This window comes from Coffea eugenioides, chromosome 10 (assembly GCF_003713205.1).
Source record: "Coffea eugenioides isolate CCC68of chromosome 10, Ceug_1.0, whole genome shotgun sequence".
Classification (NCBI taxonomy): domain Eukaryota; kingdom Viridiplantae; phylum Streptophyta; class Magnoliopsida; order Gentianales; family Rubiaceae; genus Coffea; species Coffea eugenioides.
The window spans coordinates 22487505-22500800 of record NC_040044.1 but is presented as its reverse complement, the minus strand read 5'-3'; the positions used below and the strand labels follow the sequence as shown (position 1 = coordinate 22500800).

Genomic DNA, 13296 nt, shown 5'->3' with positions numbered 1-13296 from the left:
CTTTCCATTTTTTTCCTTTCGTGATTTTCTTGCATTTGATTGAGGCAGATTACACCTTAGATCATTCAATTTAGCATTCTATTTTAGGTTTTGAGACCTTTCATTTGGGATCGAACTTTGCTTGCATGTGCATGGTCTATTTCATATCTAATTTTTGTTTTCGTGATTAATTACCATTTTCGTGTCTAATGGTTATTTTATGCGTTTATTTGACAATTTAAGTGGTACCTTGACTTTTTTATTATTTTGGAGGGTAAATTAGTAACTTCACTACATTAGGGCGTCGATTCAAGGGAGGTACATTCTACCCCTTTATTTGCACTTCATTTGACCCTACGTGCTCCTACGTGTTATGTGAATATGCATGTCTACTTCGCTTTCCTTATCTCCTTGCGTGCATTTACTTGCTTTTTACTTTTATTTAAGTTTTATGGGGTATGTGTACACCTCTTGGCTTGTAATAGATAGGGCTCGGAGAGCCTCTTGTCCATTTCCCCTTCCCCTTTATGCTTTTATGGGGTATGTGTACACCTCTTGGCTTGTAATAGGTAGGGCTCGGAGAGCATCTGGTCCACTTCCCCTTCCCCGTGCTTGCTTGTTTTTGTTGCTACATGTTTAATTGCTTTATTAGGCTCTTACATCTAGTCGAGCATGCTAAGTGCTACGTGTTACGTGTTTACGAGCATTTTGACATGTCTATTCGCTTTTCATACCCTGAATGAATGTGATGGATGAATGTACGTTTCCACTAGTCCAACGCTAGTCGGAATTCCTAGAATGGGCTAGTTCAACGCTAGACCCTAAGAAATTTCCTTTCTTTTCACTAGTACATCATTTGCTTGTTCACCACATATCACGCATTTTTCTTAGTTTTATCACTTGGCATGCTCCTCGAACCCCCTTTCCCTTCATTTTAGGATACCACAAGTAAGTATTTGGTGTCTACTTCTTTGTCTCAAGTTTTTTCAAAACTCAAACAAAGAGGGGCAAACTGTAGACACCAAATTTTTAAATAATTTGTATGTTGCATCTAATTCATGATTTTGTTTTAGATTGTCTGCATTTTAGTTGTTACCTTTTTATTTGTCTTTTATTTGCTAATTATTTGTCATATTAATTTTGTTCACGTTTTAGTTTTAGTTTTAGTTTTAAGTTTTAACGTAAAACTTGTGAAAAAAAATGATGAAAAATGAAAAATGAAAGAAAAGATCGAAAATGGTAATTTTGTTATTTTTAGTTTGTTTATTTTGATGTGTTTGTAATTAAAATTGTTGTTTTTATTTAGTTTTACTATTATTTTTGTTAAATTATTAAGTTGAGAAAAGAAAAAAAAGGAAAATGATGAAAATTGATGAAAATGGAAAATTGTGTTTTGTTGATTCTAGTTTATTTAGTTTCTACCCGATGTTAATTAAATTACTTTTTTTTTTGTTGTTTTTGTTGTTAGTTATCTATTTTTATTATCAGTTTTATTCAATTAATGTCAAAAAGGAAAAATCAAAATCAAGAAAAAAGGAAAAATCACAACTCTATTTCTGCCGAATCCATTTCCACTTCGCATTCCAGCACTTTCCAGCCTCTACCACAACATTTCGGAAGCTCAGGAGGACATACACACATTTCCATTTCTGCCGAAGTGCAATCATCCACTAATGCACACTACTCCCAACTCACTACAGCAGAAGAGAGGACTTCGGTTTCATTTTGTCTGCCACAATCCGAGAGAGAAAAGTGAGTGTCAAACCATTTCCTCTTTAAAAACACTAAAGCCGTGAGTGTTGTGAAAACCTGAGAAGTAGAAGTGGAGTGGAGAGCTTCGGTATTGACACCACCGACTGATGAGGAGCTGGAGTGATTAGTTACTTAGGTAATATCGACCGAGAGGAATAGAAAAAAAAACAGAGAGCGAGGCTTCCTTTCTGCGGCAGACTCGAAACTGTGAGAAAGAGCGAGAGTGGAGGAGCATTTCTGGTTCCTTCCAGCCACAACCAAGAGAGAGAGAGAGAGAGAGCTCTGTAATTTCTGAGCAGTAGTTAGACAGCAAGGAACCTTAACTCGGTAGATTGAGCACCAGGTAGAAACGGAAGATTTGTTTCTGCCGAGAAACTGTGAGGAACTAAAGTCGCAAGCTTGGACAAGAGAGAGGAGGAGTGACGGGCTGCATTTCTGGGCTGACCGAGAGGAGGGAAATTTGTTTTGCAGCTAGCCGAGGGTATTGAGCTTCAAGCTAAGGTAATTTCTGAACTTAGATGAGTTGTTTATGGGTTGATGAAGCTGATTATAAGCATGCATGTGGTGGTTGTGTGGTTAGATGTTAGATTAAGTCACAGAAAAATCTGATGTTGAAGGAACTGTGGTTGCCGAGAGCTTAAGCTGGAAATTTGCAGCTTTATTTGACCAACTTATGATAATCTGAGTTAGTTATGTGCTTAGCTAGCTGGAAACTAAATGATTATGCTATACGCGAGGGTAATCAGTTCGGATTAAACAAGAAAAGGAAATGAAACAGAAAACTGGTTGCATGCAGGCCAACCGAGAGAATTGGATGAAATTCTGGTTAGATGTTTTTTTATGACATCCGAAATTGGTTTTGGATTAAATCTTATGGGTAGCTGTTTGTTTGATCATGCATGTAGCTGAATACGGGTTGCATTTTGGTTTTAAGCCGTGACTAATATTTTGTGGCTGAAGGGAATTTTGATATATAAAAATGTGAGTTGGACCTAAAGTGAGGAACCGAGAGCTTGCATGTTGTTTTGCAGCTTGTGATTCTAGTATAACAGAAATTTATATTGATAGGGCATAAAAATCGTTAGCTTTATGTGTCAAGTGAAGGTTAGTTGCAGCAATTATTTCTACGTTTTGAGTTCCTTCCTATGTCTTTGCTTGCTCGATTGTCAAAATTTTGTTTGTTTAGTTCTAAGTTCGGATGTTATATCAAGAAAACTTGGTTAAGGTATGTGATTGGATCTGAATTTGGTGTTGGAAGTTGGAACAAAATTGCAGCAGTTTTATATCCAGTGCTGCACGCTTTCTCTACCTGAATTTTGTGCTTCAAATCCTAAAGTTTTGTGTTGCAAAGTGAGATGATTAGGTGGTTGTCTCGTTGCTTTAGTTCATATTGAATTTGAGTGTGTTTAGGAGCTGTGGAAAGCTTTGCGGATAAGAATTGCCGAAAAACTTTGCTGCACTTTCCTTTTCTCTGTCGATCAAAAATCAGATTTGTCATCTTAATCCTGCAAACAAAATTTCATGTTTTGATTTGGGTCAATAATTTCTGGTTTGGTGAACTTGTTTGTATGATGAAATGGATGTATTTGCTGCTAAAATTGCTGAAGTTTTGGAAACAAGAGGGCAGCAGCATGCGTTGGTTCTTGATTTGCAGAAGCTTGTTTTGTAGCTTTGAATGAAAACCTGCATGAAACTTTTCTAACAAGTGCATTATTTAGACATGTTCAGCCATGTTTTGATTGGAATTTGTTTCAAAGCCGTGGCATAAATTTGGTTTGCTGAGATTATGTGAAGTTGCAGCAGCTTTCTTTCTTCAAATGTTTGCATATGTTCCAGATTTCTGCACTCTTTTCCTTCTGAACCTTATGCTGAATGTAGGAGTTTAAGGTTAAAGCTGGGAAAAACATTTGATGATCTTGCTTCTTTGGTCTAAGTTTTAGTTTGTTAAGCCATTAGTTGAGTTTGGATTGGCAAACAAATGGGTCTTTGTGTTTTTTCTGGTATGTGATTTGAAGCTGTCCAAACTTGCGGCAGAAATTTGCATAAGTGAAGAGGATTTCAGTTTTTTACGTAGCTTGCATGAATTTGCATGGAAAATTGTTTCAAAATTGCCTCTTAACCCCCTCAAGTTTCCCCTTATGCCAGTATGACCCAAAAAAATTGGGAAAATCAATCAAATTGACCTCTCAAATTTCTTTAGTTTTTGCAATCAAGTCACTACTTGTTTTAAATTCTACATGGGCTGTTCACCTTCCTTTAAATGCCTTGGATTGATCCAATTTCATGTTTACTTTTATCTTTTGTGATTATTTCTTGATTAAAGTGATGCTTTGTCTCTTGCTTTTGCTGCATTACCTGCTTCCTTTGAGTGTAGTGGAAAAGATACTTGACTCACAGTAGCGAATTGGTCAAACTTGATTTTAATAGGGACCTATTGCAGTCTACTTTTATTGATGTTATTACATCTATTTTCTTCTCAAAAGGTCCTAAGGAGGTGTTAAGATTCTTCATTTTTTTTTAATACCCTTGTTGATGGAAAATCTGTATTCCGAGGGGTTTAGTGTATTTGGAGGATTTTTATATACCAAAGAAACAAGTTTCCTTCGTAGGTTGCATGTTTTTGCATGAAAAGAGTTCTTATAATAGCTCTTTAACCCCTCAAGTCCCTTCTTATTCTACCATGGCCTAAGCAATTGAAAAGATTAATTGATTGGGTCCTTCGAGTTTCCTTTCCCTTTTAACTTGGAATTTCATTTGATGAATATGGACTTGTTTGATTATCTAAAGGGATCTAATGGTTCAATTTCATAGTTATTAGTGGTTCTTTAATTTTTGTTTTTGAAGAATTTGTGTTGTTTGATTTACTATTAAATTGGTGCATTAATCCTTTGTTTAGTGGTTGTAGCTTCAATTTAGAACCTTTTCCAACTTATTAGCACCACAAAAGGGGACGGTATACTTTCTTTTATCTTTTTTGTGTATCTCCCTATGTGATCCAACTTGCTAAATGAAAATTGCATGCCTATTTGATTTTCTTAAATGCTTATTAATGCCTTTCATTTATTTACTTTTATTTCATTTTTTAAATCTTTCTTTTATTTTCATTTATGGGGTATGTGTATACCTCTTGGCTTGTAATAGATAGGGCGTAGTAAGTAATTCGGTCCATTTTCCCTTTCCCCATTTGTTTTAGTTAGCCCATGTAATAGTTTCATTTGCTTTTGGGGTATTATTTGGTTTGCTATGTGCTTAATTTGCTTTATTAAGCTATTGCATCTAGTCGAGCATGCTAAGTGTTATGTGCTACGTGTTATAAGTGATTTTGCATGTCTACTTGCTTTCTATATTTATAAATGAATGTGATGGATGAATGTACGTTTCCGCTAGTCCAATGCTAGTCGAAATTCGTAGAATGGGCTAGTCCAATGCTAGACCCTTAGGGACCCTCCTCGTTAGTTCACATTCGCATGCTCCACTACATTTCATGCATTTTTTTAGTTTTTATGGCATTTGGCATGTCCCTCTAACCTTTTCCCTTTCATTTTAGGCCTTTGCATTTCATGCTAGTTATAGGGTCCATTTGCCTGAGAAACCCCCTTGGGTAAGGGAAACGAGCGAGTGTGGCTTCAAAATAGCCTTAGCACGCTAGTTTCGCCTTCTAATCAAAGGGAAAATCGAAGTCGAAAAATTAGAAGTCAACCCCCGTACCCGACTTGTTGCATTCCCCTAGGGTCATACTTTCATTTTTATCACTTCCATACTCTTTTAATCACATTTTTTCTTACATTTCTCAATCCATATTTTTCGCTACATCTTTATCATTTATTTACTTTACTTCACAAATGAAATTCAAGTTTCACTTATATGTGTACTATTCTATTTTCATTCATTTGCACACACAAGCACTTTGATTTTCATACAAATTCACACATGCACTTTCTTTACACATTCGCACACAAACACTTTGTTTTTTTTACATTATTTCATACATGAATCCTTTCATACACTTGCACACTTGCACTTGAGTCACCATTTGCATCAATCGACCTCTATGAGGTTTCCCTTTATTGGCCGCCACAATTCATGTGGTTTGGGACCAAAAACCTCACAAGAGACATCGTAGAATTTAGGATTGCATTTCTCATTCATTAGTCTTTGTCCAAATTGCAAATACATACTTTGGGTAGAAAAATTAGGAAAATAAGGGTTAAATCACGCAACTAGCCTTGGCTAGGTCGAAGGGGTGCCTTGGATTTTTATCCTTGCCTTCCCCTTCGTCAAATGTGACTCCCGAACCTTTTTTCTTTGTTTTACGTGGACTAGGAGTCGTTTAAAAAGGGTTTTCTTACTTGTTTTCTTTAAAAAATTCATTTTTTGGGTGACTTGGTACACCCTAACTCTATACCAAGTGGCGACTCCATTTTTCATATAAAAACCCTTTTTGAATTATTTTTCTTGGGTCAAATCGTCGCATTTTCAAAAGTCCCATTTAGACCCATTTTTGTTTTTATCAACAAAATTCATTTTTTCCAAATCAATAAATTCACAAAACACAATCATTTTATGTTTTACCAAAAAGTGGGGCGCGACAGTTGGCGACTCCATCAAAAGGGCCGAACGTAAATAGGAACCCTTTCCCGGAACATGCCAATACCATTGGGGTTATTCTGGATGATACGGAGTATGTGGAACCAGTCAAAGAATTGGCAAGGAAAGCTGAAGTGTTTGGGGTCACAGACCAACCTTTTGTCATAGAACTGCCATTTGAAGAGGACGAGAAACCCTTTATCTTGGATCTCACGCCAGCTGAGAGTGAGTCTTTAGAGCCGGTGGTTATTGAATTCCCGAAGCAGGAGCCTGTCCTGAGCCTGCAACAAGTACCATGGAATTATGATGAACCTACTGTACAGATTGGGGAAAGGTCAATTGCAAAGAAGGAAGTATCAGTGGTCACAAGATCGGGGAAAATTGCAAGCCCGTTTGAAGCAACCATTCCGATTCAAGCAAATAATTCCGAGCCACCCGCCAAACCAACAATCACTGAGAAGGAAGCCTTGGATTTTCTTAAAAGGCTCCAGAGAAGTGAATACAATGTGATTGAGAAGCTAAGCAAGTCACCTGCCCAGATATCCATGTTGGATTTACTTTTTTCTTCAGATGTGCATAGGGATGCGTTGATCGAGGTATTGACTAAAGCTCAAATCCCTAGGGACATTTCTGTTGATAATTTTTCGCACGTGGTTGGGAGTGTGTTATTCACCAAGCAAATTACTTTTTCTGACGAGGAATTGCCGGCGGAAGGCATTGGACATAACAAGGCCCTGTACATAGTTGTGAGGTGCAACGGAAAAATGTTGCCGAAGGTATTAATTGACAATGGATCTGCTCTTAATATCTGTCCTTGGAGCACCTTGGAAAAGCTGGGATTACAAGACATCAAGCTGAGGCCTTCAGGGACCGTAGTTCGAGGTTTTGATGGAGCACAAAGAGAGCCAATAGGAGAAGTGGATTTAGTAGTTGAAATGGGACCCGCCCAGTTTCAAATAACCTGCCAAGTCATGCATTTTTCTAGTGTTTACAACGTTTTGCTTGGCAGGCCATGGATTCACAAGTCTGGGGCGGTGCCTTCTTCATTACATCAGTTGTTGAAATTTGTAGTAAATGACAAGCTGATAACTATATTTGCCGAAGAGGATTGCCTTGTAATCACCGATTCCGAGTCCAAAGAAGAGGGTAGCCGAAGCTCCACAATGACCCCTCATAGCACATCTGATATTGTCTCCGTCAGTTGGATAACAAAGGAGGAGCAAGCTATATCAAGGGCCAGTGTTATGATGGCTAAAGAAATGATTCGTGGAGGCTATGAATTTGACAAAGGGCTGGGGCGAGATCTGCAAGGAATTTTGAAGCCAGTGGAGATTGTGGAGAAAAATGATTCGTTTGGTTTGGGTTTCCGACCAACTGCTAAGGATATCAGAGAAATGAAGGAGCGCAAGAAAGCGGAGAAAGAAGGAAGGCAAAGGGCTCTTGACATTCCACCCCTGCATTATACTTTCCCACGACCGGCCGAGGTGATCATGTCAGAAATCAACCCAGTTGACGAAATTGAAGCTAGTTTGGCCCAGTTGTTCGTTGGGGCAACATTTGAAGACAGTGTTCCAGGTGAAGCTGAATTTCCTGACATCCCCGAAGGATCAATTCCCAATTGGACAGCCGAGTTCCTGCCCGTTCGGAAGGAGTTTCGGTAAACTGAAAGGGGTTTATCATTCATGTGAATTCATGAAAATGCCTTTGCATCTGTAAATAGCCAATGAAAACAATTTCCTTTTTTGACTAGCATCTGCGCATGTAAATATTGTTAAGTTTTCATTTCCATTTGCTTTCAATCAAAGGTCTTTATGAAAATGCACAAGTTGTTCTTGTCATTGTTGTGTTGTTTATTCGCTTGTTTATATTCATATTGCTTGATTCATTTGTTTGTTGTATGCTTATTTACTTATTATCCCACATTCGTTAATTCTTTCAGATGGCCAAAAATAAAATTATTTGACCCTTTGGATATCACAGTTCTGGAATACGATAATGGCAATCTCTATATCACTCACGACTTGGAGGTCTGTGAATCTGAACTCCAAAGCGAGAGTGATAATGAGGAAGTATTCGATTCTTTTGCAAAGGACTTTGAACAATATGAGGAAAAACCAAAACCGAACCTGGAAGAAACAGAAAAGGTTAACATTGGCACTGAGGATGAGGTTAAGGAGTTGCAAATTAGTATTCATTTGAATGAAAGGCAGAAAAAGGAGTTGTTTGAATTTTTGACTATGTTCCAGGATGTATTTGCGTGGTCCTATGATGATATGACTGGCATTTCAACTGATGTGGTGGTGCATAGGTTACCCACGGACCCTTCTTTTCCACCCGTAAAACAAAAACCCAGAAAATTCAAACCAGATATAAGCCTCAAAATAAAAGAGCAAATTGAAAAACAACTCAAAACCAACATTATCATTGTTTCCCATTACCCAATTTGGCTTTCAAATCCTGTCCCTGTTCCAAAAAAGAGTGGAGAGGTAAGAGTTTGTATTGACTATAGAGACCTCAATAAAGCCAGTCCTAAAGATGACTTCCCTCTACCAAACATTCACATTCTCTTAGACAATACGGCCGGACATGAGATTGAAACCTTTTGCGATTGTTTTGCTGGCTACCACCAAATTTTAATGGCAGAGGAGGATAGGGAGAAGACTGCTTTCATTACCCCTTGGGGTACCTTTTGCTACCGAGTCATGCCTTTTGGTTTAAAGAATGCCGGAGCAACATATCAGAGGACCATGACAACCCTATTTCATGATATGATCCACCGAGAAATGGAGGTCTACGTGGATGATATTATAATCAAGTCTAAAAGGGCAGAGGATCACTTGGTTGATCTGAAGAAATTATTCGAGAGGTTACGGAAGTACAATTTGAAGCTAAATCCTGCAAAATGCGCCTTCGGAGCACCTGCGGGTAAGCTGTTGGGATTCATTGTTAGCAAGAAGGGCATAGAAATAGATCCGGCAAAAATCAAAGCAATTCGAGATATGCCAGTGCCGAAAACTCAGAAGGACGTGAAAAGCTTCTTAGGGAAGATCAATTTCATTGGGAGGTTCATCGGCCAACTAACTGCCACATGCGAGCCGTTGTTCAAATTATTGAGAAAGAATGTGCCGTTGTATTGGAATGAGGAGTGTCAACAGGCTTTTGACAAGATTAAAGATTATTTGTTGCATCCACCAGTTTTAGTGCCGCCCAAACCGGGCCGACCTTTGATTATGTATTTATCTGTACTCGATGGAGCAGTAGGGTGTGTTCTAGGTCAGCACGATGAATCCGGAAGGAAAGAACAAGCCATTTACTATCTAAGCAAGAAGTTCACGCAGTACGAGGCTAATTATTCATTCATTGAGAAAAGCTGCTGTGCATTGGCCTGGGCAGCCCAGAAGTTGAGACACTATCTGTTGAGCCATACCACTTATCTTCTTTCCCGGTCTGATCCTTTGAAGTATCTTTTGGAGAAGCCGATGCTGACTGGGCGTTTGGCGAAATGGCAAATAATTCTCTCAGAATTCGATATTGTTTTTACCTCACAAAAGGCGGTCAAGGGGCAAGCTATAGCTGATCATTTGGCGGAAAATCCAAGGGATGATGATTATCAACCACTCCGTACTTATTTCCCTGACGAGAGGGTCCTATTTGTAGGTGCTGCAGATGATATAAGTGAACAAAGTCCTGAATGGAGGCTTTTCTTCGATGGAGCTTCGAATTCTCTCGGAGCTGGAATTGGAGCTGTTTTGGTGTCACCCGAAGGGAAGCATTACCCTGCCGCTGCCAAATTGCAATTCGCTTGCACGAATAACATGGCTGAATATGAAGCTTGCATTTTTGGTCTCAAAATGGCTTTGGAAATGGAAATCAAGGAGTTGATAGTTTTTAGTGATTCAGATTTGCTCGTGAACCAAACTTTGAAGCAGTGGATAACCAAAGATTCAAAAATTCTACCCTACCATTGTAGTCTGCTCACTCTGGCCAAGCAATTTCAAAAGTTGGAATTCAGACATCTCCCTCGAGCCCGAAACGCATTTGCTGATGCTTTGGCCACCTTGGCTTCCATGATCCAGTATCCAGATGAATTAAAGATAGAACCAATCCAAGTTCAACTTCAAGACAAGCCTGCCCACTGCTGGGTTGCAAATGAGTCTTCTGACAATGTTCCTTGGTATAGTGATCTTAAGGAGTTTCTTAAAACTGGGTCTTACCCTCTGCATGCTGGTACAAAAGACAAGAATTTTCTGCGTAGAATGGCTTCCAAATTCTTCTTAAATGGAGAAGTGTTATACAAAAGAACCTCAGATTTGAACCTTTTAAGGTGCATTGATGAAGATGAAGCTCAATATATGATGAAAGAAGTGCATAGTGGCGTTTGTGGACCTCACATGAATGGCCATTTGCTAGCAAAGAAAATCATGAGAACCGGATACTTCTGGCTTACTATGGAGCATGATTGTATAGATTTTGTCCGGAGATGTATAAAATGCCAAATGCACGGTGACATTATACGCGCTCCGCCCACTGAGTTGCATAGCATGACCGCCCCGTGGCCCTGTTCAATGTGGGGTATGGACGTGATTGGTACAATCGATCCTCCCGCTTCAAATGGACATCGATTTATATTGGTGGCGATCGAGTACTTTACCAAATGGGTTGAAGCGGAGTCATTCAAACATGTCACGAAGAAGGTAGTGGCCAATTTCCTGAGAGATCACATCATCTGTCGTTTCGGAGTACCCGAAACGCTTATCACGGACAATGCCAAGAATCTGAACAATGACATGGTAGATGGACTATGTGAGCAGTTCAAAATCAAACACCGCAATTCTGCCATTTATAGGCCTCAGATGAATGGAGCTGTAGAAGCCGCAAATAAGAATTTGAAGAAGATTATCCGCAAAATGACAGAAAAGCATCGCGATTGGCATGAAAAGTTGCCTTATGCATTAATGGCGTATCGGACTTCTATCCGGACATCAACTGGGGCAACGCCGTATTCACTCATGTATGGAATGGAAGCTGTGTTACCAGCTGAGGTTGAAATTCCGTCGCTACGGATCCTTACGGAAGCTAAATTAGAGGAGGCCGATTGGATCAAGCAGCGTCATGAGCAATTGACTTTGATAGATGAAAAACGATTCAATGCTATCTGTCATGGTCAGTGCTATCAAAAACGTGTGGCCCGAGCTTACAACAAAAAAGTCCATCGGCGGGCATTTGAAGAAGGTGATAAGGTACTGAAGCGAATTTTGTCAATGCAAGATGAAGCTAAAGGCAAGTTCGCTCCAAATTGGCAAGGGCCGTTCATTATCCAAAAGGTATTACCTGGCGGAGCTCTTATTTTGGCGGAAATGGATGGACGGGTTTTCCCTCAACCCATCAACTCAGATATGTGCAAAAAGTTTTTCATTTGATCATGCAAATTTTCTTTAGAAATTCATGCAAATGGCGAAATGCAAGTCAGGCCATCTTCTTTTACACTAAAAAACATTTTATCTCTACTTGTCCCCTTTGAGCCATCAGAATTGACAAATCTCGTTTGATAACCCTTGAGAATTGCAAACCCCACACTGGGGTTTCAAATTTGTTTCGAAAAAAAAAAAACCTACACTGGGGCAAATTTAGTTTTCAAAGAAAAATGCAAAAAGTGAGGAAAATACAATGAAAAATGCAAAGAGAGAAAATCTGATCAAACTGGGGCAAATTTTCCTCAGTTTCGGAGTTGTTCTCAAAAGGGTGCAATCTCAAGTTATTTCACCCCTCGTATCAAATCTGCTTTCAAGCCTCAACCTTTCTTGAAAAACACCCCACCTGACCTCATTACAAAAGCCCAAAGTCCTGGTTTTCGTCACTTGCTGCATTTCTATAAGAAAATTTGTTAATCAACTGGCAGGTGATGTCCGTAATGTCTTCGCCTAATTTTACAAGGGAAGTACATTTTACTGATGCCAGAAATCTTTAATTCATGTTTCTGAGTCGATCATGGTCGAGATATTTCATTCTTCTTTAGGTGAAAACCCGAAGGGGCACCTCGAAAGAAAAAGAAAAAGAAAAAGAAAAGAAAAAAAAGGAAAAAGGAAAAGAAAAAAGAAAGAAAAGAAAAAGGAAAAGAGAAAAGAAAAACAACAAAAGGGGTGGGGGCAACCTTGGTGAAAACCCGAAAGGGCGCCAAGGTAGGTTTTCTCAACAGACAAGCTCAAGAAGGAACAGCCGGTGACCTGGTTCATTTGGGGTTTTCCTCATATTTGTGATACTTCTGCCAATATCGGATTCCGAAGAGAAAATATCCAAAGTTTTGAATATGATATTCGTTGGTTAAATTTGTATTTGTTCTTTACAAATATTCTTTTGCAAAATGTATCTTTATAAACCTCTTGGTTGTTCTCAATTATTTGTGTATGAATGCTTATGATTGTATACATTCTTTTGCATGCTCATTTTTGTTTAACATAGGAAATCATCTTGCATATACATTGATTTTTATATGACTAATTTTTAGGCATCATTCTTTCACCATTAAATTCAAATGAATGATAAACCCTGAGGTTTGTGCAAAGATAGGGGATTCAATCATCAGTTACAGGGAGTAACATACAAAAAGCTACCACCTGGATTGGGTGACGTGGTAAATCTGCATTTTATCAGTCTCAGAAATTGAAAGGTTTAAGCTAGACACCGCGGAACAGAGGCAAAAGTGTCACAAGACTCATGTCTACACGATTCTCAAGGCAAACCGGATCAAATAATGGTGGCAAATCCATTATCATTTATTCTTTTCTTGCAGGAACACTGCATTCACAAATAAAAGCGATCATTCTCTTTTTCAAACCTAAAGCAATGTTATTCACAAAGTTGGATTATAAGGACCAACGTCAGCCATCGCTTCAACTACAGAGATCCAATCTCTCTTTAGGTACAAAAATTTGAACTACTCTCAGGTAAAAATGCAATTCATCGTTTCAAACTTCCCCA

At 38.8% G+C, this 13296-nt stretch overlaps 1 protein-coding gene across 1 annotated transcript; it reads left to right on the top strand.

Annotated features, from left to right (window-relative positions):
• The first annotated feature begins 3307 nt into the window (after nt 1-3307).
• Nucleotides 3308-11738, top strand: LOC113750576. Its single transcript, XM_027294538.1, has 4 exons — nt 3308-3396; nt 3568-3658; nt 6324-7190; nt 8796-11738. The coding sequence occupies exons 1-4, from the start codon at nt 3308-3310 to the stop codon at nt 11736-11738; spliced, it is 3990 nt and encodes a 1329-aa protein (XP_027150339.1).
• The last annotated feature ends 1558 nt before the right edge of the window (nt 11739-13296 follow it).